This window comes from Amblyraja radiata, chromosome 2 (assembly GCF_010909765.2).
Source record: "Amblyraja radiata isolate CabotCenter1 chromosome 2, sAmbRad1.1.pri, whole genome shotgun sequence".
Lineage (NCBI taxonomy): Eukaryota > Metazoa > Chordata > Chondrichthyes > Rajiformes > Rajidae > Amblyraja > Amblyraja radiata.
In genome coordinates this window covers 125,486,899-125,509,019 of record NC_045957.1, presented here as the reverse complement: position 1 = coordinate 125,509,019, position 22,121 = coordinate 125,486,899, and the positions used below count along the sequence as shown (strand labels likewise).

At 45.9% G+C, this 22,121-nt stretch overlaps 1 protein-coding gene across 1 annotated transcript in view; it reads right to left on the bottom strand.

Moving 5' to 3' along the window:
* Positions 1-22,121, bottom strand: part of LOC116968454 (alpha-2,8-sialyltransferase 8E-like) — a 101,798-nt gene that overhangs the window by 66,184 nt on the left and 13,493 nt on the right. Inside the window, exons 2-3 of the mRNA XM_033015222.1 lie at positions 10,975-11,064; positions 2,116-2,202 (exon numbers count right to left, since the gene is read on the bottom strand). Coding sequence (XP_032871113.1) covers positions 2,116-2,202; positions 10,975-11,064 — 177 coding nt within the window. The remainder of the gene's footprint in view (positions 1-2,115; positions 2,203-10,974; positions 11,065-22,121) is intronic.

Below are 22,121 nucleotides of genomic sequence, written 5' to 3'. Positions count from 1 at the left end.
GTATGTCGCTTGGGAACCAGACCCTGAGGCAGCAGCGGTAGATGCGTTCGCGCTGGATTGGGGAAATTCTTCTTCTATTCATTTCCTCCCTTCTGCCTCATCAGTCGGGGACTACGCACAATACAAATGGACTCTGCTTCAGATATTTTGATAGCACCCGACTGGCCCATGCAGCCATGGTTCCCAATACTCCATGACATGGTTGTTGAAACTCCGATGGTATTCCCCAGTGACCCAGAGTTATTAACACCCAGTCAAGCCACCCGTGCCATGAAAAAATCAAACTCCTGGGTTGCAGATTCTGCACAAACCACTTCTGGGACTGGGATTATCAGAACAAACCGTCGACACCATGTCAGCATCCCTCCGAACATCCACTGAAAAACAGCACTTGTCCAGCATCAAGAAATGGGAAAAGTACTGCTTGGATACAGGGACCACCTACTGAACCGCTACAGTTACCAACGTACTGGAATTCCTGGCGAACCTTCACCACGATGAAGGACTCAGCTACAGAGCCATCAACACAGCTAGAAGTGTCTAGAAGTCTGTCTATTTAAAACCAGCTCCAGGACAACAGGCCATGGGGTCCCACCCGCTGGTGGTCAAACTAATGAAGGGTATTTACAACTCTAACCCCCTAGACCAAGGTACACCCATATATGGGATGTCAGTGTGGTCCTGACATGCCTCAGGGGATGGCCACCAGCCAGATCCCTCAACCTGGAACAATCTATGCTCAAAACACTCATGTTGATGGCACTTGTATCTGCACAGAGGGTCCAGTCACTACACCTATTGCGACTGGACAGCATGCTCACAGCTCCAGACCAGATCTCTGTCGTTATCCAGGGACTGATCAAACAGAGCAGACCAGGAACACCTAATCCAGTCGTGGAATTCCGGGCTTACCCGCCAGAACCACGGTTATGTGCCATGACCCACCTACATAGACACAACCAAAAATATTCGAGGGAGATGAAAAGCCTTGTGGGTCAGTCATAAAAAACCTTATGGTCGGGTGACGAGCCAAACCATTTTGAGATGGCTCAAGCAGGTGCTAAAAGCTGCTGGGATAAACACTAACATGTACAAATCTCACTCCACCAGGGCAGCATCCACGTCGACGGCCAAAAGAATGGACGTGCCTATAGACCACATCCTGGCTACAGCAGGATGGTCGGGGGAAAGACCGTTCAAAAATTTTATAATAAGCCGTTGGCAAAACCTGCTTTATTTGCAGAATTTTTTTTACAGATTGCAAATATTTAATTTAAGCCCAGGGGAGCAATTTAATTTCTTTGTTGTTATTGTTAAAAAATACCATTGTGTTTTTCTACAAACAGATTCATTGGTTGATTACGATAACACACTTCCTCCCTCAAGGACTTCGGCAATGAGTGAAGTAATAACTGTTACACGGTTTGAAATCACAGAGCTTTGAAGTCTTCACGTAGTCACTCACGTGACTCCGAAGTAAAATAGTAAGATTAAACGAGAACTTACCAGTTTGAAGTTTGATCTGTATTTTATGAGGAGTTACGATGAGGGATTACGTGCCCTCCGCTCCCACCCTCAATAATATGGGTCAAACTGATAACTGATGTCTCCTTTTCTTTACTATGTTTACTTCAATAACTGTGTCTTTCTGTGATTCCACACCGCTGCTTTGAAGTATGCCGCGCATGCGTGCTGAGCGGGCTCTTCACGTAATCCCTCATCGTAACTCCTCATAAAATACAGATCAAACTTCAAACTGGTAAGTTCTGGTTTAATCTTACTATTATCCCTGGTACCAAATCTGGATCTAGATTCCAGCCCACTGAGTCGTATCCTTTAGAAACGGATGTATCTGGAATCTTCTCGATACAAATATGAACTTTTGTATACAAAATATTTGATAAATACAATTATAAATATTTAAATTGCTATTTACAATGCAACAGACATAATCCTTAAAAGAACCATCTTGAAAAAAGTTTGGACACACACAGACAGTTGTTTTTAAGCCATTTACCACAAGTCTGTTCCAAAATAAATTTTTCTTCATCCCAGTCTAAGGCTTCAATACTGTAATTCTTAAGGAATACCTATCTTTTAACACTGGAAAATTACCTGATCTTTTGGTGCTCGTCCGAATTTTTTATCCACCTGCATTTCTGAATTTTCTTGAACAGTTCGATATAATGATCTTCTGTAAACCTAAGACCACAAAACAATGAAGAGGTCAAGAGGAAGGAAAATCCATAGTGTTGACAGAATGATACAAGTAAAATACAGGCATATTTCAAAGGATGGATTTCAAGAGAGTTTTCCATAATGGGCAAGATGTGGCATGTCACAAATTATTATCCAATGTAATTTATTATCCATCTCCTGACTGAATGCTCCTTTGACCACAGGTGGCTCATTTACTCCTACGACTGTGATGCCATGAACAAATCCAATTCAATGTTCAAATTTGCAGACACCACTACCATTGTGGGCCAGACATCAAATAACGATGAGACAGGGTGCAGGAAGGAGATTGAGAACCTCATGTCCTGGTGTTGAGCCAACAACCTTTCTCTCAATGTCAGCAAGACAGGTCAAGTCAACTTTATGCGTCACACACACATACAAGATCTCGTGTGAAATGGAAGTGGCAATGCTTGTGGGATTGTGCAAAACAGAACAGAACCAGTATTTACATTAAAAAAGACATAAACAGTATGCTTGAAAATCGAAAGTAGACAAAAATGCTGGAGAAACCCAGCGGGTGAGGCAGCATCTATGGAGCGAAGGAAATATGCAACTGAAGAAGGGTTTTGACCCGAAACGTTGCCTATTTCCTTCGCTCCATAGATGCTGCCTCACCTGCTGAGTTTCTCCAGCATTTTTGTCTACTTTCTCGTATTTACGCCCTGAGTTTACTGTCCTGATGGCCTGTGGGAAGAAACTCAATCTCATCCTCTCTGTTTTCGCAGCGTGACAGTGGAGGCGCTTGCCTGACCGTAGCAGCTGGAACAGTCTGTTGCAGGGGTGGTAGGGAGTCCTTCATGATCTTGCTGGCGCTGGATCTGCACCTCTTGGTGTTTAGGTCCTGCGAGGAGGGTGGGGGGGGGGGTGGGGGGGAAGGTCGGTGGGGGGGAAGGTCGGGGAAGTTCCCGTGGTGCGTTCAACCGAACGCACTACTCTCTGCAGAGTCTTCCTGTCCTGGGCAGAGCTGTTACCAAACCAGATAGAGATGTTTCCCGTCAGGATACTTTCTACAGCACCAGAGTGGAAGGATTGAAAGATCCTCAGAGAGACTCTGAATTTCCTCAGCTGCCTGAGGTTGTAAAGGCGCTGCCTTGCCTTTCTCACCAATGCGGCAGTGTGTGTTGTCCATGTCAGATCCTCTGTGATGTGGACTCCCAGGTATTTAAAGCTGCTCACCCTATCTACAGTAGTCCCATTTATCCCCAGTGGCATGTACATCCTCGGATGTTGAGCCCTTCTAAAGTCCACAATCAGCTCCTTAGTTTTTGTGACATTCAAGAGGAGGCTGTTGTTCTGACACCAGAGTGCCAGATCAGCCACCTCCTCCAGCTAGACCTTCTCATCGTTATCGGAGATCAGGCCCACCACCACAGTGTCATCAGCAAACTTGATGACAGAGTTGGAGCTGAACCTGTCATGTGTGTACAGGGAGTACAGTAGGGGGCTGAGGACGCAACCCTGGGGGATCCTGTGTTCAGGGTGAGGGGGTTGGAGGTACGTCTCCCCATCTTGACCACCTGGGGCCTGGCGGTCAGAAAGTCCAGGACCCAGGCACACAGGGGAGTGTTCAGTCCCAGTTCCAGCAGCTTATCAGCAAGTCTGGTGGGGACTAAGGACATAGTGATTGACTTCAGGAAGCGAAACGGTTCACATACCCCAGTTTGCATAGACAGTGCCGAAGTAGAGAGATGGTTGAAAACTTCAAATTCCTAGAAGTCAATATCACCAACACCTTCTCCTGGGCCACCAATATTGAATGAATCACTAAGAAAGCACACCACAACTCTAATTCCTTAGAAGGCCTAGGAAGTTTGGCAGATCCTCTGCAACTTTCACCAACCTCTACAGATGCACCATAGAAAGCATTTTATCAGGATGCTTCACAGCTCGGTTTGGGAACAGCTCCATCCAAAACCGCAAGAAACTGCATTGTATGGTGGATGCAGCCCAGCACAGCATCACACAAACAAACCTCCCTTCTGTTATGACGATGAGCCATGATGATGATATGCAAATATCATGACCATTGTATCAGATAACTTGGAGGTCAAATGACAAAACAAGTGATTACAACAAGGAAGGGAAGTCCAGTGAAAAGAAAGATAGACCTTGGGAGAAAAAGAAGGGTCACGTCCGTCATGTAGAAAGTGATTTCAGAAGTGATGAAGACAGTGATAAACCTGGTGAACATGATGTTAAAAGGAATTATCGGTTTGCATTGAATGAGAGCCATCACGAGAAAGTTGCAGTGACCATCGGAGGTGTTACAGTGTCAGTGATTGTAGATTCTGGTAGTAACAGCAACGTAATTGACAGATCACTTTGGGAATGCTTGAAACAGCAGAAAATCAAGTGCACGTCAAGGAGGCTTAGTAGGAAGTTATAACCATACACCGCAACTAAACCATTGCAGATCATTGGATGTTTCACGGCTAAAGTAGAAGCCGGAGATAGAGAAACTGAAGCAGAATTCGTGGTGATAGAGGAGAAGGGAGAAACTCTGTTGAGTTGACAGGGGTCATAGTTTAATGATTAGGGGGAAGTCTTTTAGGACCGAGATGAGGAAAACATTTTTCACACAGAGAGTGGTGAGTCTCTGGAATTCTCTGCCACAGAAGGTAGTTGAGGCCAGTTCATTGGCTATATTTAAGAGGGAGTAAGATGTGGCCCTTGTGGCTAAAGGGATCAGGGGATATGGAGAGAAGGCAGGTACAGGATACTGAGTTGGATGATCAGCCATGATCATATTGAATGGCAGTGCAGGCTCGAAGGGCCGAATGGCCTACTCCTGCACCTATTTTCTATGTTTCTATGTTTCTATGTTGAAATACAGCTCGAGAGCTGGGAATGCTTCACATCGGAGTGCATGTCAATTTAGTGCAGTCATATCATGACATGAGGCAGGAATTTCATTCAGTATTCCAAGGGATTGGAAAATTGAAAGGCCGGCAAGTGAAATTAGATTTCCATAGACAGATAATAGCTGCCTATTAGATTATTCACACGGGCTATGCGCAACCAACTGGATTTCAATTTAGAACTGATAACTAAGTAGATGAAGTGGTAAAGAAGGCATATAATATGCTTGCCTTCATAGGTAGGGGCATTGTGTAGTAGGCAGGAAGTCATGCTGCAGCTTTATAAGACTTTAGTTAGGCTGCATTTGGAGTATTAGATGCAGAACAGCCCCATAATGGGAAGAATGTGGAGGCTTTGGAAAGGGTGCAGAGAAGTCTTATCAGAATGCTGCCTGGTTAGAGTATATTAGCTATAAGGACAGGTTGGTCAAATTTAGATTGTTTTCTCTGTGGCATCCGAGGCTGATGGATGTTTATAAGATTTGCACAGGGCAGACAATCAGAACATTGCTCCCCAAGGTGGAGACGCCAAATCATAAAGGGAAGGTGGTCATTAAAGTGAGAGGAGGAAATGAGATTTTCAGGGCAAATGTTTTTTTTTTAACAGTGGTGGGTGCCTGGAATGTGCTGTCAGGGGTGGTGGTAGAGGCAGACAGGATTAGTTGAACTTGATGTCATGTTCAGAACAGCCATGGGCTAAAGGCCCTGTTGCTGTTGCTTTTCCATGTTCTATGTTCTAATTGTGAACCAGAACCCATATCCACTCTTACTGGTGAGGGCTCAAACCTTACACCTGAAGGTATAACTTCCTAGGTACACAAAAATGCTGGAGAAACTCAGCAGGTGCAGCAGCATCTATGGAGCGAAGGAAATAGGTAACGTTTCGGGCCGAAACCCTTCTTCAGACTGATAGGGGGTGGCAGGGAGGAGGAAGGAAACAAAGGAGGAGGAGGAGCCCGAGGGTTGGGGGATGGGAGGAGACAGCTCGAGGGCTAAGGAAGGGGAGGAGACAGCAAGGGCTAACAAAATTGGGAGAATTCAGTGTTCATGCCCGACGGATGCAGGCTCCCCAAGTGGAATATGAGGTGCTGTTCCTCCAATTTCCGGTGTTGCTCACTCTGGCAATGGAGGAGACCCAGGACAGAGAGGTCGGATTGGGAATGGGAGGGGGAGTTGAAGTGCTGAGCCACCGGGAGGTCAGGTAGGTTCTTGCGGACAGAGCGGAGGTGTTCGGCGAAACGATCGCCCAACCTCCGCTTAGTCTCACCGATGTAGATCAGCTGACATCTAGAGCAGCGGATGCAGTAGATGAGGTTGGAGGAGATACAGGTGAACCTTTGTCGCACCTGGAACGACTGCTTGGGTCCTTGAATGGAGTCGAGGGGGGAGGTAAAGGGACAGGTGTTGCATTTCTTGCGGTTGCAACGGATAGTGCCCGGGGAGGGGGTGGTACGGGAGGGAAGGGAAGAATTGACAAGGGAGTTGCGGAGGGAGCGGTCTTTGCGGAAGGCAGACATTGGGGGAGATGGGAAGATGTGGCGAGTGGTGGGGTCACGTTGGAGGTGGCGTAAATGGCGGAGGATTATTTGTTGTATGTGACGGCTGGTGGGGTGAAAGGTGAGGACTAGGGGGACTCTGCCCTTGTTGCGAGTGCGGGGATGGGGAGAGAGAGCAGTGTTGCGGGGTATGGAAGAGACCCTGGTGCGAGCCTCATCTATGGTGGAGGAGGGGAATCCCCGTTCCCTGAAGAATGAGGACATTTCAGAGGCCCTGGTGTGGAACGTCTCATCCTGGGAGCAGATGCGGCGTAGGCGGAGGAATTGGGAGTGGGGGATGGAGTCCTTGCAGGAGGCGGGGTGGGAAGAAGTGTAGTCCAGATAGCCATGGGAGTCATTTTCCAGCATCTGCAGTTCCTTCTTGAACACAACGGTATAACTTCCTAACTGGAGGGAAACTAATATCCTGGCAGCCAGTCTCGCTAATGATACATGGGTGGGTTTAATCTAGGTTGGCGGGGGGGCCGGGGGGTGTCCTATGCAGGACTAAACAGAGCGGGAGGCTGGAGGTCGGTAAGGATGCTGATGACAGAAAGTTCAGTGGACTGAATAGGCAGGGGAAAGGGACGGAGGACCGTTGGTTTGAATTGCACTTTTTTAAAATGTGAGAGGCCTGACAGGCAAGGCAGAAGAACACTGGGCAATAGATAGGTACGTGCAACTGGGGCATCATAGCCATTACAGACATGGTCAAGCGAGCAACAGGACTGGCAGCTTAATGTTCCAGGGTACAGATGCTTCAGGAGAGAGAGAAGTAGGGGCAAAAGAGGAGGGGGTGTTGTTTTATTAATTAAGGGGGATGTCATAGCAGTGGTCAGAGATGACATTACAGATGGGTCATCCAGTGAGGCTATATGGGTGGAGCTGAGAAACAAGAAAGGGATGATCACCTTTTTGGGAGTGGATTATAGGCCCCATATAGGCAATGGGAATTAGAAGAGCAAATGTGCCAGGAGATTGCAGGTAGCTGCAATAATGATAATAAGATTGTCATGGGAGATTTTAATTTTCCCAATATTGACTGGGATTGTCATTGTGCAAAAGGTTTAGACGGGGCAGAACTTGTCAAGAGTGATTAAGAAGGTTTCCTCAAGTAATACATAGAGAGTCCCTACATGGGAGAGGACAGTGCTTGAAGTGCAATGAATGAAGTGTTCATGGATGAGCCTTTTTGGACCAGTGACCAGTGTTCTATTAAGTATAAGATAGCTTTGGAAAGAGGCAAAGCAGGCCAGTTAAAATTCTAAATTGGGACAAGGCCAACTTTGCAGATATTAGATAGGAACTCGCTCCGTTGATTAGCGTAGGTTGTTTGAGGGAAATGGAATGTCCTGAAAGTGGGATGTTTTTAAGTGTGCTGACATGCATATTTCTAATAGAATGATGGGAAAGGCAGGTGGGTGTAAGGAAGCTTGGATGATGAGAGAAATTGAGGCTTTGGTCAAGAATTAAAAAAGTCATGGGGGGCCACTGTGTGTGTGAGATGCCACAGGAGATAATGAATGTCCACAATGAGTATTTCTCCTCAGTTCTTGTCATGGAGAAAAACACGAGGACCAGGGAACTTGGGCTAGTCAATCGAAGCGTCTTGATGGCAGTCAGTTTATGGTTGAGAAGGTGCTGAAAGCTCTAATGTATATGAAGTTAGACAAATATCACGGGCCTGTTCAGATATATCTGAGGATACTGGGAAGCAAGAGAGGAAATTGCATCTGGTCTGGTTGAGATTTGAGTTGTCATGAAATATGGCCGAGGTGCCGGATGACTGGAGGGTGGCATGCGTTGTGTCTCCATTTAAGCAGGGCTGCAGGAAAAAGCCCGAGAACTACAGGCCAGTGAGTCTAACATCTGTGGCCAGAAAGTTATTCGAGTATATTCTGAGGGATATGACATAGAAACATAGAAAATAGGTGCAGGAGTAGGCCATTCGGCCCTTCGAGCCTGCTCCCGCCATTCAATATGATCATGGCTGATCATCCAACTCAGTATCCTGTACCTGCCTTCTCTCCATACCCCCTGATCCCTTTAGCCACAAGGGCCACATCTAACTCCCTCTTAAATATAGCCAATTAACTGGCCTCAACTACCTTCTGCGGGAGAGAATTCCACAGATTCACCACTCTCTGTGTGAAAAAAGTTTTCCTCATCTCGGTCCTAAAAGATTTCCCCTTTATCCTTAAACTGTGACCCCTTGTTCTGGACTTCCCCAACATTGGGAACAATCTTCCTGCATCTAGCCTGTCCAACCCCTTAAGAATTTTGTACGTTTTTATAAGATCCCCCCTCCATCTTCTAAATTCTAGCGAGTACAAACCGAGTCTCTCCAGTCTTTCTTCATATGAAAGTCCTGACATCCCAGGAATCAGTCTGGTGAACCTTCTCTGTACTCCCTCTATGGCAAGAATGTCTTTCCTCAGATTAGGAAACCAAAACTGTACGCAATACTCCAGGTGTGGTCTCACCAAGACCCTGTACAACTGCAGTAGAACCTCCCTGCTCCTATACTTAAATCCTTTTGCTATGAATGCATGTATGCATTTAGATGGACAAGTGCTGATTAGGGATAGTCAGCATGGTTTTGTATGTGGGAGATTGTATCTCATGAATCCTATTGAGTATTTTAAAGATGTGACCAAAAGGTGGTTGAAGGCTGAGCTGTAGACGTTATGTAGGCATTTGACAGGGTTCCACATAGTAGGTTAGATCGCATGGGATCCAAGGAGAGAAAGCCGATGGCATCATTGAAGGAAGCAGAGGGTGATAGTGAAATGTTGTTTTTCGGACTTGAGGCCTGTGACTAGTGGTGTGCCTCAGGTTTGGCGCTGGGTGTATTGCTGTTTGTCATCTGTATTAATGATTTGGATGAGAATGCACAAGGTATGAGGAGTGAGTTTACAGTTGACACTAATGTGGGTGGTATTGGAGAAAGTGAAGTTGGTTGTCAAAAATTGCACCAGGATCTTGATCAGTAGGGCAGGTGGGCTGAGGAATGGCTAGTGGAGTTTAATACAAATAAATGCAATGGTGTTGCATTTTGGATAATTTAACCAGGGCAGGACCGACACAATGAATGGCAGGGCTCTGGGGAGTGTTGTGGAGCAGAGGGATCTAGGAGTGCAGCTATATAATTCCTTGAAATTGGCATCACAGGAAGATAGGGTGGTCAAGAAGGATTCAGCATATTGGCCTTCATCAGTCAGAGTTTTGAACGTAGAATTTGGCAGGCCATTTCATTATGTGAAAGACATTGGTGAGGTCACATTTAGAGTTGTATTCTGTTTTGTTTACCCTGTAATGGGAAAGTGGGAAACAGTGGCGGACTGGCCAGGGTGTCAGCTTACCCGATGGCAAGTGGGCCCCTGATGAAGTGATAGCAAGTGATGGCAAGTGGGCCCCTGTTAAGTGATAGGATTGTAGTTGTGGGTGGGCCCCCTTCGTCTCCTAGCAACCAATATTTTTAGACCAGTCCGCCACTGATGGGAAAGATGTTGTTAAGCTGGAAAGTGTGCAGAGAAGATTTACGAGGATGTTGCCAGGACTCGAGGGCCTGAGGTGTAGGGAGAGGTTGAGCAGGCTGGGGCCTTATTCCTTAGCGCAGGCGGATGAGTGGTGATCATATAGACGTGTACAAGATTATGAGAGGAATACATACAGTATTTTACCCAGAGAAGAGGAATCAAGAACCAGCAGGCCCTCTCATAGATGAACTGAGGCCCAGGCCAATTTCACTTTTAGAGCCCCTCAAATCAAGATCCCTTTGAAACAGACAGGCATGAGCCCCATGCCAAATGGCACTCGTTGCCCCCCCCCCCCCTCTGATAGGGCCTGGACATGGGTTTAAGGTGAGAGGATTTAAATTTTATTTTATTTTAATTAAATTAAATTAAATTAAATTTTATTTTAATTTTTCACACACGCACACACGCACACACGCACACACGCACACACACACGCACACACGCACACACGCACACACGCACACACACGCACACACACATACACATATCTGAAACGAGCTGCCAGAGGAGGTAGTCGAGGCTGGTACTATCACAACTTTACAAAATATATGGACTGGTACATGGATACATAGGCTTGGAGGGGTATGGGGCCATACACTGGCAGGTGACTATTGTAGATGGGGCACATTGGTCGGCGTGGGCACGTTGGGCCAAAAGGCCTGTTTCCACGTTGTGTAACAATGACTCCAAGGTGGGAACGCTAACAATAAACCAAAGGCTCACTTCACCCCAATGCAATACCATGGTTTATTTTGTATAATCAGGGACGACAATGAATATTACATAATTTTAAAAAGTCACCTATTAGGTTTGAGAGTTAGGATTTTTCTCAGGTCCACACATTCTGATGAATTAGGACTCTGTAGGTGTTCTCCCTCCTGCAGTGTGATTCTATGGAAAAAGGACACAAAATATGGCTTAGAATAAATGATAAAACAACCAATAGTGCAATTTGACTACATTCACACTGTTACACGTTAATTTAAAATATTAATACAATCATTTCAATTAGTGCTGAAGGTTTTTTTCATGCTGGCTTTCTTCAGTAAGGGCATTGGGCAGAGAAGTTACAGTTTTACGATACATTGATAAGGCTGCGTTTAAAATATCGTACAATTTTGGTCACCATGCAAGAGGAAAGATGCCATTAAATTGGGAAGAGAGCACAGGATTTGTGGGAAATGGAAGGAAGCCATCTTTGGTTCATCATCAGAGCCACCTACAATGTTCCTCCCACAACCAAGAACCTAAACCAGTGGCTTGGAAAGATCCATCGTGTTCTCTCTGCCAAACCCCAGCAACATTAAGACACATCCTCATTGGCTGCAAAACCAGTCTTTCACAAGGCTGCTACACCTGGAGGCACAATCAGGTCCTGCGACAACTGGCGATTACCTTGGAAGGAAGGAGAACTATCGCCAATGCCCTCCCTCCCCCAACGCCTGCTTTCTCGAGCACTACCCTTTATGTAAAGGCAGGACAACTTCCGGAAGTGGCGGCGCTGCCCAAGCAGCTGCGGCTAATCTGCAGTCCGTCTGTCTTTTCTTTTTTGTTTGTTTTCTTTTGTCCTGTTGTTTAGTTTATTTTGTTTATTTTAGTTGTGTATGTGTGGGGGGCGGGAGAAACTTGTTTTAGTCTCTTCCTTCGGGGGGATGCGACCTTTTCTTGTCGTATCCCCCGTCTCCGTCTCCGTCTGCGCTGAGGCCTAATCGCGGATCTGGCGGCCTCCAACTGGGACCGACCTTGAGGCTCCAGAGGCAGAGCCAGGGCTTTCCAACGCGAGGCTGGCCGACTTCGGGGCTGTGGCGGCGCTGCGGCGGCGGCGACTCGGCCGCGGGCCCAGTGGACAACATCGGGAGCTCGCAGGTCCCAGGTTGGTGACCTGTTTTCCGGAGCTCCCGCAACAACAGCTTCGTCCGCTGGACTGGAGGGCGGCAGCTTCGACCGCCCCGGGCCGCGGAGTTTGAACCGGCCCTTTCGCGGAGCTCGGATTCAGCCACGGGACTTACTTACCATCACCCGGCGGGATCCCAACATCGGAAGTGTGGATCGCCTCAACGCAGAGGGAGAACAAGGAGGGAAGAGACGAGGACTTTAACACTTTTGCCTTCCATCACAGTGAGGAGGTGCCTGGAAAACTCATTGTGGTGGATGTTAAACTGTGTGTTTTGTTATTTTATTCTATGTTATGACTGCAAGGTATACAATTTTGTTGAGACTGAAATGTCTGAATGACAATGAAGGACACTTCACCTACTTTACTTCCAGAGAAGCCATTTGCAAGAAAAGAACCAACCCTCCTGGTCACTGCCCAGGACTGGTAAATACAGGCTGATCTTGACCAGGCTCATCTTTCCACCAGAGATCATCACATCTAATCTCAGGCCGGACCTGATCTTGTGGTTAACCTCACAGAAGTCCCTGTACATCGTGGAGTTAACTGTGCCTCGGGAAGCTGCAGTTGGTGAAGCGCATGAACACAAATGTCTAAAGTATTCAGATTTAGCAGCTGAGGCAGAACAACGCGGCTGGTGTACCCAGCTGCTCCCTGTAGAGGTTGGTTGTAGAGGGTTTGTAGCCAGACTCCTGAAGGGAATGGGAGTTCGAGGACAGGCCTTCCGGCAAGTGGCTGTGGCTGAATAGGAAGGACTCCAACTGGGCTGCAAAGTGACCAGCAAGAGGGGTAAAACGGCGGGGAGCGCGCCTGGGACGCTAGGTGTTGCTGTTGAGCCCTCTGGAGGTGTCTCCCCTACCCCCACTCAAGATATTAAGAAGGTGCCAATTATAGTAGGGATTCTAGTAACAAGTCCTATAAACTCAACTGGAGAACTGGAGGATTGCTAATATTGTGCTTCTATTTAAGGATGTCTGTAAAGAAAAAACCTGGGAATGAACAACCAGTAAGGCTGACATCTATTGTAGGTAAGTTACTGGAGAGTTCTGATGTTGAAGAGATGTATGCATTTGGAAAGATGAGGGTTGATTATGGGAATTGATCAAAACTGTGTGTGTGTGGATAATTTCTCATGAATTTGATGTTTATTTGAAGAACCAACCAAGAAGATCAATGTGGTAAGGCAGTAGATGTAGTCTATATGGACTTCAGCAAGGCTTTTGATAGAGTTTGTATGGCAAGCTACTTTGGAAGGTTATATCAAATGATATGCAGAGAGAGCTAGCAATTGGTATAGATTATAGGATAGAAAATAAGTTTATAAATGACACTTAAATAGGTGGTAGCAATGATTGGTATTAAGATGTTATTATTACAGCAGGATCTTAATCAGCTAGGTACATGTGCAAATGGAATGTAAAACAGTGCGAAGTGCTGCAATTTTGGAAGTTAAACCAGGCCAGGACATTTGCAGTGAACTGTGGGCCCCTGTGGAGTATTCAAGAGCAATGGGATCTATGAGTGCAAGTACACAGTTCCCTGAAAGTGGTGTCACAGGCAGTCAGGGTGGCGAAGTGGGTTTTTGGCGCACTGGCTTTTATCAATGAGGGCATTGAATATTGAAGTTGAAACATTTTGGTGCAATTGCGCGAGATGTTGATGAAGAACTGTGTTCAGTCATGGTCACCCAACTACAAGAAAGATCCCATTAAGCAGAAAAGAGGACAGAAAAAAATGTATGAAGATGCTGCCAGAACCTAAGGGAGAGATTAGGCAGGCCAGGACGGGGAGAGTAGGAGACTGAGGAGTAATTTCATAGGGGGGCATAGAAAATATGTTAGTGTTGAGGAATCATGGACTAGAAGGAATCAAGAACTAGAGGGGAAGGGTTTAAGATGAGAGGGGAAAAGATTTGATTGGATCTTGAGTGGCAGCATTTTTCACACAGTGGTAAATATAGGGAACAGGTTGCCAGAAGAAGTTGTCGAGGCAGGTACAATAATAAAATTTAAGGGGTATGTGGGCAGGTACATGGATAGAATGGTTTAGTGAGATATGGGTCAAATGTGGGCGAATAGGGCTAGCGGAGATGGGCATCTTGGTCAGTTTGGGCGAGTTGAGCTGAAGGGCCTATTTCCATTATTTACAACTCGCTGACTTTATTCCTTGGAGAATTGGAGACAAAACGGTTGATCCTATAGAGGTGTATATGGCAATATGACAATAAAACACTCTCTTAACACCGTGAGGGGAACTGATAGGGCGAACATAGAGAGTTTTTTCCCCCCAGGATAGGAGAATTAAATACCAGAGGACAAAGGTTTCAGGTGAGAGAGAAAAGAATTAATAGGAACCTTCGGGGCATTTTTTCAACAGAAGCACGACTTTAGAGATACAACGCAGAAGCAGGCCCTTCAGCCCACTGAGTCTGTGCCGACCAGTGCTCACCCCATACACGAACACCACCATGCATACTAGGGACAACTTTACCAAAACCCATACATCTTTGGAGTGTGGGAGGAAACCGGGCACATGGAAAAACCCCACAGGTGCTCAAGCAAACTCCGTTCAGACATCACCCGTAGTCCCAGGTGTCGGACACTGTAAGGCAGGAACTCTGCTGCTACGCCACTGTACCATCCTTGGAAATGGTTGAGGCAAGTACAATAACATCATTTAAAAGACATTTGAGCAGATACATGTGTAAGAAAGGTTTAGAGTGATATGGATCAAATGTGGGAAAATAGGATGGGTGACAAAACATTCCCCATAATAATTCTCAACACCAATGCCCTGCAAGAATGCATTTTCAACGCCATACTATAGCAATGTTACAAAATTTTGAGATTTTAAAAATCAAGTCTGTAATTTATCCCATCAGATAAAGCATAAAAATAAGTTTAATTTGACACCTAATTCACTTTCATATCTCAAGTATTTAAAAAGTTATGGCCATTTTCATACTGGGAAATGAGCATCTTGTTCCCTATTGATTTTCTATGGACACAACAAAAAAGCTGTGATCGTGAACAGTCAAAAGCCCATAACTTTCTTAAAGATTAAGAGAACTGAATGAAATTTTCAGTTATCATAGATTGAAGCATTCTGAAACAAATATAAAATAATCTTACTTGGATGACCTGAAATTAAAGCATATAATTAGTTAGTTACCTAATTGTAGCTAATTTCAGACTTAAATTACTAGATCTAAACATCTATCCATTTCTTAATAAATGATTAACATTTTTAAATAGCCTAAATGTCCAAATAATATTCACAAATAATTCACAATAAAACATGATTTTTAAATCTCATTTACATTAATTTATAGGCCAAATGGAAGGAATTTAGTGTTTAATTGCTGTAAATAAATGCCCATTTAAATCAGCTTTCTAGTGGGATCCTGTGGAACGCGCTGGTTTAGAACGTTCACATTGCGGTAGATTTGTGCCCCAAATGCCCAGAAAAATACTGCGGGATATAATGGGGCCAAAATGAGCTACTCGCAATATTAAACTTTGTATAAAGGGATCTTTAGAAGCCCTTTTTAATGTAAAAATATACAGCATACCTTCTGTGGTTTGCTTTATGAGACCCTGCGGTTGCTGGCGGTCGCGGGTTTAGAGATTGATTTTTAAACTACTATAACTATTATTCAAGGCCTTTAAACCTAATAATAGCTTTTGCGACGGGGTCTTCCAGCGATTTTTCGTTAATAATTAACTAGGCTGAACATTTTCGATTGGAACAGCTTAGAGAAAATCGCGTTTTAAACCCGCCCCCTCTAAACGGCGCCAAAATCGCGCACACCCGCAGCGACAGATTTTCAACGACGCTTCAGGTAGGCTTTGCAACATACCTACATACTATACTCCATATACACTCATGAATGTGTGGCCAAATTCTGCACTAACTTAAAATATAAGGCTGCAGCTGAAACCACTGAAGTAGTCCAGATTCTAAACCATGACCAGATGCAGTGCAAGGAGATAGAGAGCTCACTGACATGGTGTTAAGACAACAACCACTCCCTCAATATCAACAAGACAAAGGAGCTGGTCGCTGACTTCATCAAACAGGATGGAGTACACACCCCGGTCTGCATCAATAATGCTGAAGAACTTCAAGTTAGAGTCAGCGAGTCGCACCATGTGGAAATGGGCCTTTTGGCACAACGTGCCCACACCGACCACCATGTCCCATCTGTACAAGTCCACCTGACTGCATTTGGCCCATATCCCTCTAAACTATCCTATCCATGTACCTGTCTAAATGTTTCAACATAAAAATTCCTCAGCATAAATTTCACCAACAATTTGGCCTGGCCGAACCACGTTTACACCTCTTTCCCGGAAGACTACAGAAGTTGGACATTTCGCCAAGGACTCCTACCAATTACTACAAATGCACCGTTCTTGGGGAATTGGAGACAAACAGAGGAACTGGAATTACAAATTGCTGCAAACGCCCACGTTCACGAATGCTGTGTGATGATCATAACAGAAACCTGGCTACACCCGCTGATCCCAGACCCTGCGGTACAACTGACCACCCATCGCCAAGGCAGAAATGCTGACTCCGGTAACAACAGAGGGGGTGGTCTTTGCATCAATGTACATAATGACTGGTGTACAAACAGTATACACCCATTGCAGACTCTTCCAGTTGCCTAGGGAGTTCACAGTAGTGACGATGACAGCTGTCTATATCCCACCAGATGCCAACGTTAGCACAGGCTCCATATGGCACCACATGGCACCATAAACAAACAACAACAGGCTCATCCCAAGGGAGTTTACATTGTAGCGGGGGATTTCAATCAAACATGCTTCAAGTCAGTGCCTCCTAAATTCGTACAATACGTACAGTGCTTCACCAGGGGGGAAAACACACTGACATAGATACATAGATACATAGAAAATAGGTGCAGGAGTAGGCCATTCGGCCCTTCGAGCCTGCACCACCATTCAATATGATCATGGCTGATCATCCAACTCAGTATCCCGTACCTGCCTTCTCTCCATACCCTCTGATCCCTTTAGCCACAAGGGCCACATTTAACTCCCTCTTAAATATAGCCAATTAACTGGCCTCAACTACCCTCTGCGGCAGAGAGTTCCAGAGATTCACCACTCTCTGTGTGAAAAAGTTTCTTCTCATCTCGGTCCTAAAGGATTTCCCCCTTATCCTTAAGCTGTGACCCCTTGTCCTGGACTTCCCCAACATCGGGAACATTCTTCCTGCATCTAGCCTGTCCAACCCCATAAGAATTTTGTATGTTTCTATAAGATCCCCTCTCAATCTCCTAAATTCTAGCGAGTATAAGCCAAGTCTATCCAGTCTTTCTTCATATGAAAGTCCTGACATCCTAGGAATCAGTCTGGTGAACCTTCTCTGCACTCCCTCTATGGCTATAATGTCCTTCCTCAGATTTGGAGACCAAAACTGTACGCAATACTCCAGGTGTGGTCTCACCAAGACCCTGTACAACTGCAGTAGAACCTCCCTGCTCCTATACTCAAATCCTTTTGCTATGAAAGCTAACATACCATTCGCTTTCTTCACTGCCTGCTGCACCTGCATGACTACTTTCAATGACTGGTGTACCATGACACCCAGGTCTCGCTGCATCTCCCCTTTTCCTAATCGGCCACCATTTAGATAATAGTCTGCTTTCCTGTTTTTGCCACCAAAGTGGATAACCTCACATTTATCCACATTATACTGCATCTGCCAAACATTTGCCCACTCACCCAGCCTATCCAAGTCACCTTGCAATCTCCTAGCATCCTCCTCACAGCTAACACTGCCCCCCAGCTTAGTGTCATCCGCAAACTTGGAGATGTTGCCTTCAATTCCCTCATCCAGATCATTAATATAAATTGTAAATAGCTGGGGTCCCAGCACTGAGCCTTGCGGTACCCCACTAGTCACTGCCTGCCATTGTGAAAAGGACCCGTTTACTCCTACTCTTTGCTTCCTGTTTGCCAGCCAGTTCTCTATCCACATCAATACTGAACCCCCAATACCGTGTGCTTTAAGTTTGTATACTAATCTCTTATGTGGGACCTTGTCGAAAGCCTTCTGAAAGTCCAGATACAACACATCCACTGGTTCTCCCCTATCCACTCTACTAGTTACATCCTCGAAAAATTCTATAAGATTCGTCAGACATGATTTACCTTTCGTAAATCCATGCTGACTTTGTCCAATGATTTCACCACTTTCCAAATGTGCTGCTATCCCATCTTTAATAACTGACTCTAGCAGTTTCCCCACTACCGATGTTAGACTAACTGGTCTGTAATTCCCCGTTTTCTGTCACCCTCCCTTCTTAAAAAGTGGGGTTACGTTTGCTACCCTCCAATCCTCAGGAACTACTCCAGAATCTAAAGAGTTTTGAAAAATTATCACTAATGCATCCACTATTTCTGGAGCTACTTCCTTAAGTACTCTGGGATGCAGCCTATCTGGCCCTGGTGATTTATCGGCCTTTAATCCATTCAATTTACCCAACACCACTTCCCGACTAACCTGGATTTCACTCAGTTCCTCTATCTCCTTTGACCCGAGGTCCCCTGCTATTTCCGGCAGATTATTTATGTCTTCCTTAGTGAAGACGGAACCAAAGTAGTTATTCAATTGGTCCGCCATATCCTTGTTCCCCATGATCAACTCACCTGTTTCTGACTGCAAGGGACCTACATTTGTTTTAACTTATCTCTTTCTCTTCACATATCTATAAAAACTTTTGCAGTCAGTTTTTATGTTCCCTGCCAGTTTTCTTTCATAATCTATTTTCCCTTTCCTAATTAAGCCCTTTGTCCTCCTCTGCTGGTCTCTGAATTTCTCCCAGTCCTCTGGTATGCTGCTTTTTCTGGCTAATTTGTACGCATCATCTTTTGCTTTGATACCAAGTCTACTGCAACATAAAGAATGCATGTAGAACAGTACCCCTCCCACATTTGGACCTGTCAGACCATCCCTCACTGCTCCTCATCCCAGCATATACTCCCCTCAGGAGGAAAACCAAGCCGGACATAAAGATCATAAAAACCTGGCCTGAGGGAGCACCCTCTCAGCTGCAGGATTGCTTTGCACATACAGCATGGAATATATTTGAACAACAGGACTTACAGGAATACACAGAAACAGTACTGCCCTACACAAAGAACTGCACCAATAATGTCACTGGTGAAAAACACATCCGGGTTTATCCCAACCCAAAACTAGTGAAGTACAGGGTGACAGGGCCCAATACAGCATGGCAAGGGCAGAACTGAGGAGAGGCATCAAAGCTGCAAAGGAAGCCTACAAGAAAAAAAGCGGAGGACCATCTCACACACAACAACCCACGGCAGGTGTGGTAAGTAAGTAAGTAAGTACGTTTTATTTATATAGCACGTTTTAAGTCAACTCGCTTTGACACCAAAGTGCTTTACATAAAATAGATAATATGTTTCCATACAAACCATAGAAAAAGGTTAAAAAAATAAAGAAAATGGACACAACACATGATAGAGTTCAACACAAACATCCCCCCACAGCAGAATCAAAATTTTCCACTGTGGGGAAAGGCACCAGAAAGTTAAGTCCTCTTCCTCTGTGAAACACCCGAGGTCGGGGCCCATTTGTGGCCTTGCAGCCAGTCCGATGATTTTCAGGGCCCTCTTGCCGTGAAGATGGAACTCCGGCATAGGGTGAAACATTCCTCAGCGGCTTGGAAAGTCTGGAGCGGCTGCCTCCTCCCCGGAGACCTCAGGCCGCGCCGGTTGGAGCTCCGACCCCGGCGAACTCGATCTCAGGCTCCGCGGCGCTCCAAATCCAGCGCCGCCCGCGGCCGGACGCCCGCAGCCACAGCTCCGCGATGTTGGGAGTCGGCGGCCACAGCGCTCCGGAGCTTACCGTAAGGCATCGCCCGCTCCGTGTTGGCAAGGATTGCAGCAAATCACTAACTACAAAGGCAACACACCCGTGACTGACGGTGCTAACGCCTCGCTGGCTGAGGAACTAAACCATTTCTTTGCTCGCTTTGAGGCAACGAGGCCCCATGCAGTCACGCTGCTCCCACCGACCTCCAGCTCCCATTCGCTCACTCTCCAGGAACACTAAGTGAGGCGCGCGCTCATGTCGGTGAACCCAAGGAAAGCCGCTGGACCCGATGGTGTACTCGGCAAGTACTCAAAGCCTGTGCAGACCAGCTATCAGGGGTCTTTACCAAGATCTTCAATCTTTCCCTGACACAAGCCATTATTCCACCTTGTCTGAAGTCAGCTACCATCATCCCTGTCCCCAAGAAGCTAGTCATAAACACTCAATGACTACAGACCAATTGCATTAACATCAGTAGTCATGAAATGCTTTGATACACTAATTTCACAGCACATTAAAGCCAGCCTCCTTCCAAACCTTGACCCTCATCCGTTTGCTTATAGAGCAAACAGATCGACGGAGGATGCCATCGCCACTGCCCTCCACACTGCACTGAGCCATCTGGAACACCCGGGGAACCTTTGTATTGACTATATCTCAGCTTTTAATACAATCATCCCTGACATACTATTCAACAAGCTGTCAGACCTAGACTTCCCCCGTCTCACCTGCACCTGGATAAGGGACTTTCTCAATAACCGCCCACAAACAGTCAAAATGGCCCCCACTGCTCCTCCACCATCACACTCAGCACTGGTTCTCCACAGGGCTGTGTGCTGAGACCACTCCTCTATGCTCTGTAAACTGCACTCCCATCCACTCCACAAACTCCATTATTAAATTTGCGGATGACACCACGGTGGTCGGACTCATATCAGGAGCAGACGAGGCAGCGTACAGAGACGAGGTCCTGAAGCTGTCAGAGTGGTGTTCTGCGAACAACCTGGCACTCAACATCAGCAAAACGAAGGAAATGGTCATCGACTACAGAAGGCACAGAGCGGACCCTGCCCCGCTCTACATCAACGGGGACTGTGTCGAGAGGGTTTCCACCATCAAATTACTGGGAACGCACATCGCGGAGGACCTCTCCTGGTCCGCCGACACTTCAGTGGGGGTAAAAAAGACCCAGCAGCGATTGCACTTGCTGAGAGTGCTAAGGAGGAACAGTTTAGAGGAGAAGCTGCTGGTGACCTTCTACCACTACATCATCAAGAGTGTGCTGCATATTGTATCACAGTGTGGTTTGCCGGCTACTCAGCAGCAGACAGGAGAGCCCTGCAGAGAGTGATCAAAACTGCCCAGAAAATCATCGGCTGCCCTCTGCCTTCCCTGGAAGACATCTCCTGCTCTCGGTGCCTCTGTAGAGCCAGGAAGATAATCAAAGACCCCTTCCATCCTGGACAGTCCCTGTTCAACCTCCTGCCCTCTGGTAGACTGTACAGGTGCGTCAAAAGCCGGACAAACAGACTCAAGAACAGTTTCTTTCCCTGGGCCATCAGAACTCTAAATTCCTCAAATATCCACACGACATGAAGAGATGCTGCCATCCATTCCACTATAAAACAGACCACTCAGCTAATATTTCTTCTTTTTTTAAAAAATTATTCGAAGTATTTATTAAATTTTAAAGTGTAATATTCTCCCAGAGCAATGCTCTACCTAGTTGTGATAATTATAATTCATCTACTATTTTAAGCATTTAAGTAACGCATTGGATGTGTTTTTGTCTTGTTTGGATGTTTTGGTTGCACTGATCAGGAGCAGCTCTCCTAATTTCATTGTATTTTCTAAGTACAATGACAATAAAGGCTTATTATTATTATCTATCAGGATATGTCTCAGCTTGGCTTGGCAACACCTCTCGCCAGCACAGGACATTGCATAAGCACAAAGAGCTGGAGTAACTCAGCAAGTCAGACACAGCATCTGTGAAGGGAATGGATGGGCAATGTTTCAGGTTGGGACCCTTCTACAGACTCCAAGCAAATCCCTCACCACCCCACTGATTGCATTTGCGCTTCATGCAGCCTCAGAAAAGCAGCCAACATAATCAAGGAACATTCACACCCCCAACATTCCCTCTTCTCCCTTCTCTTGGTGAATTGAATATACAAAATGT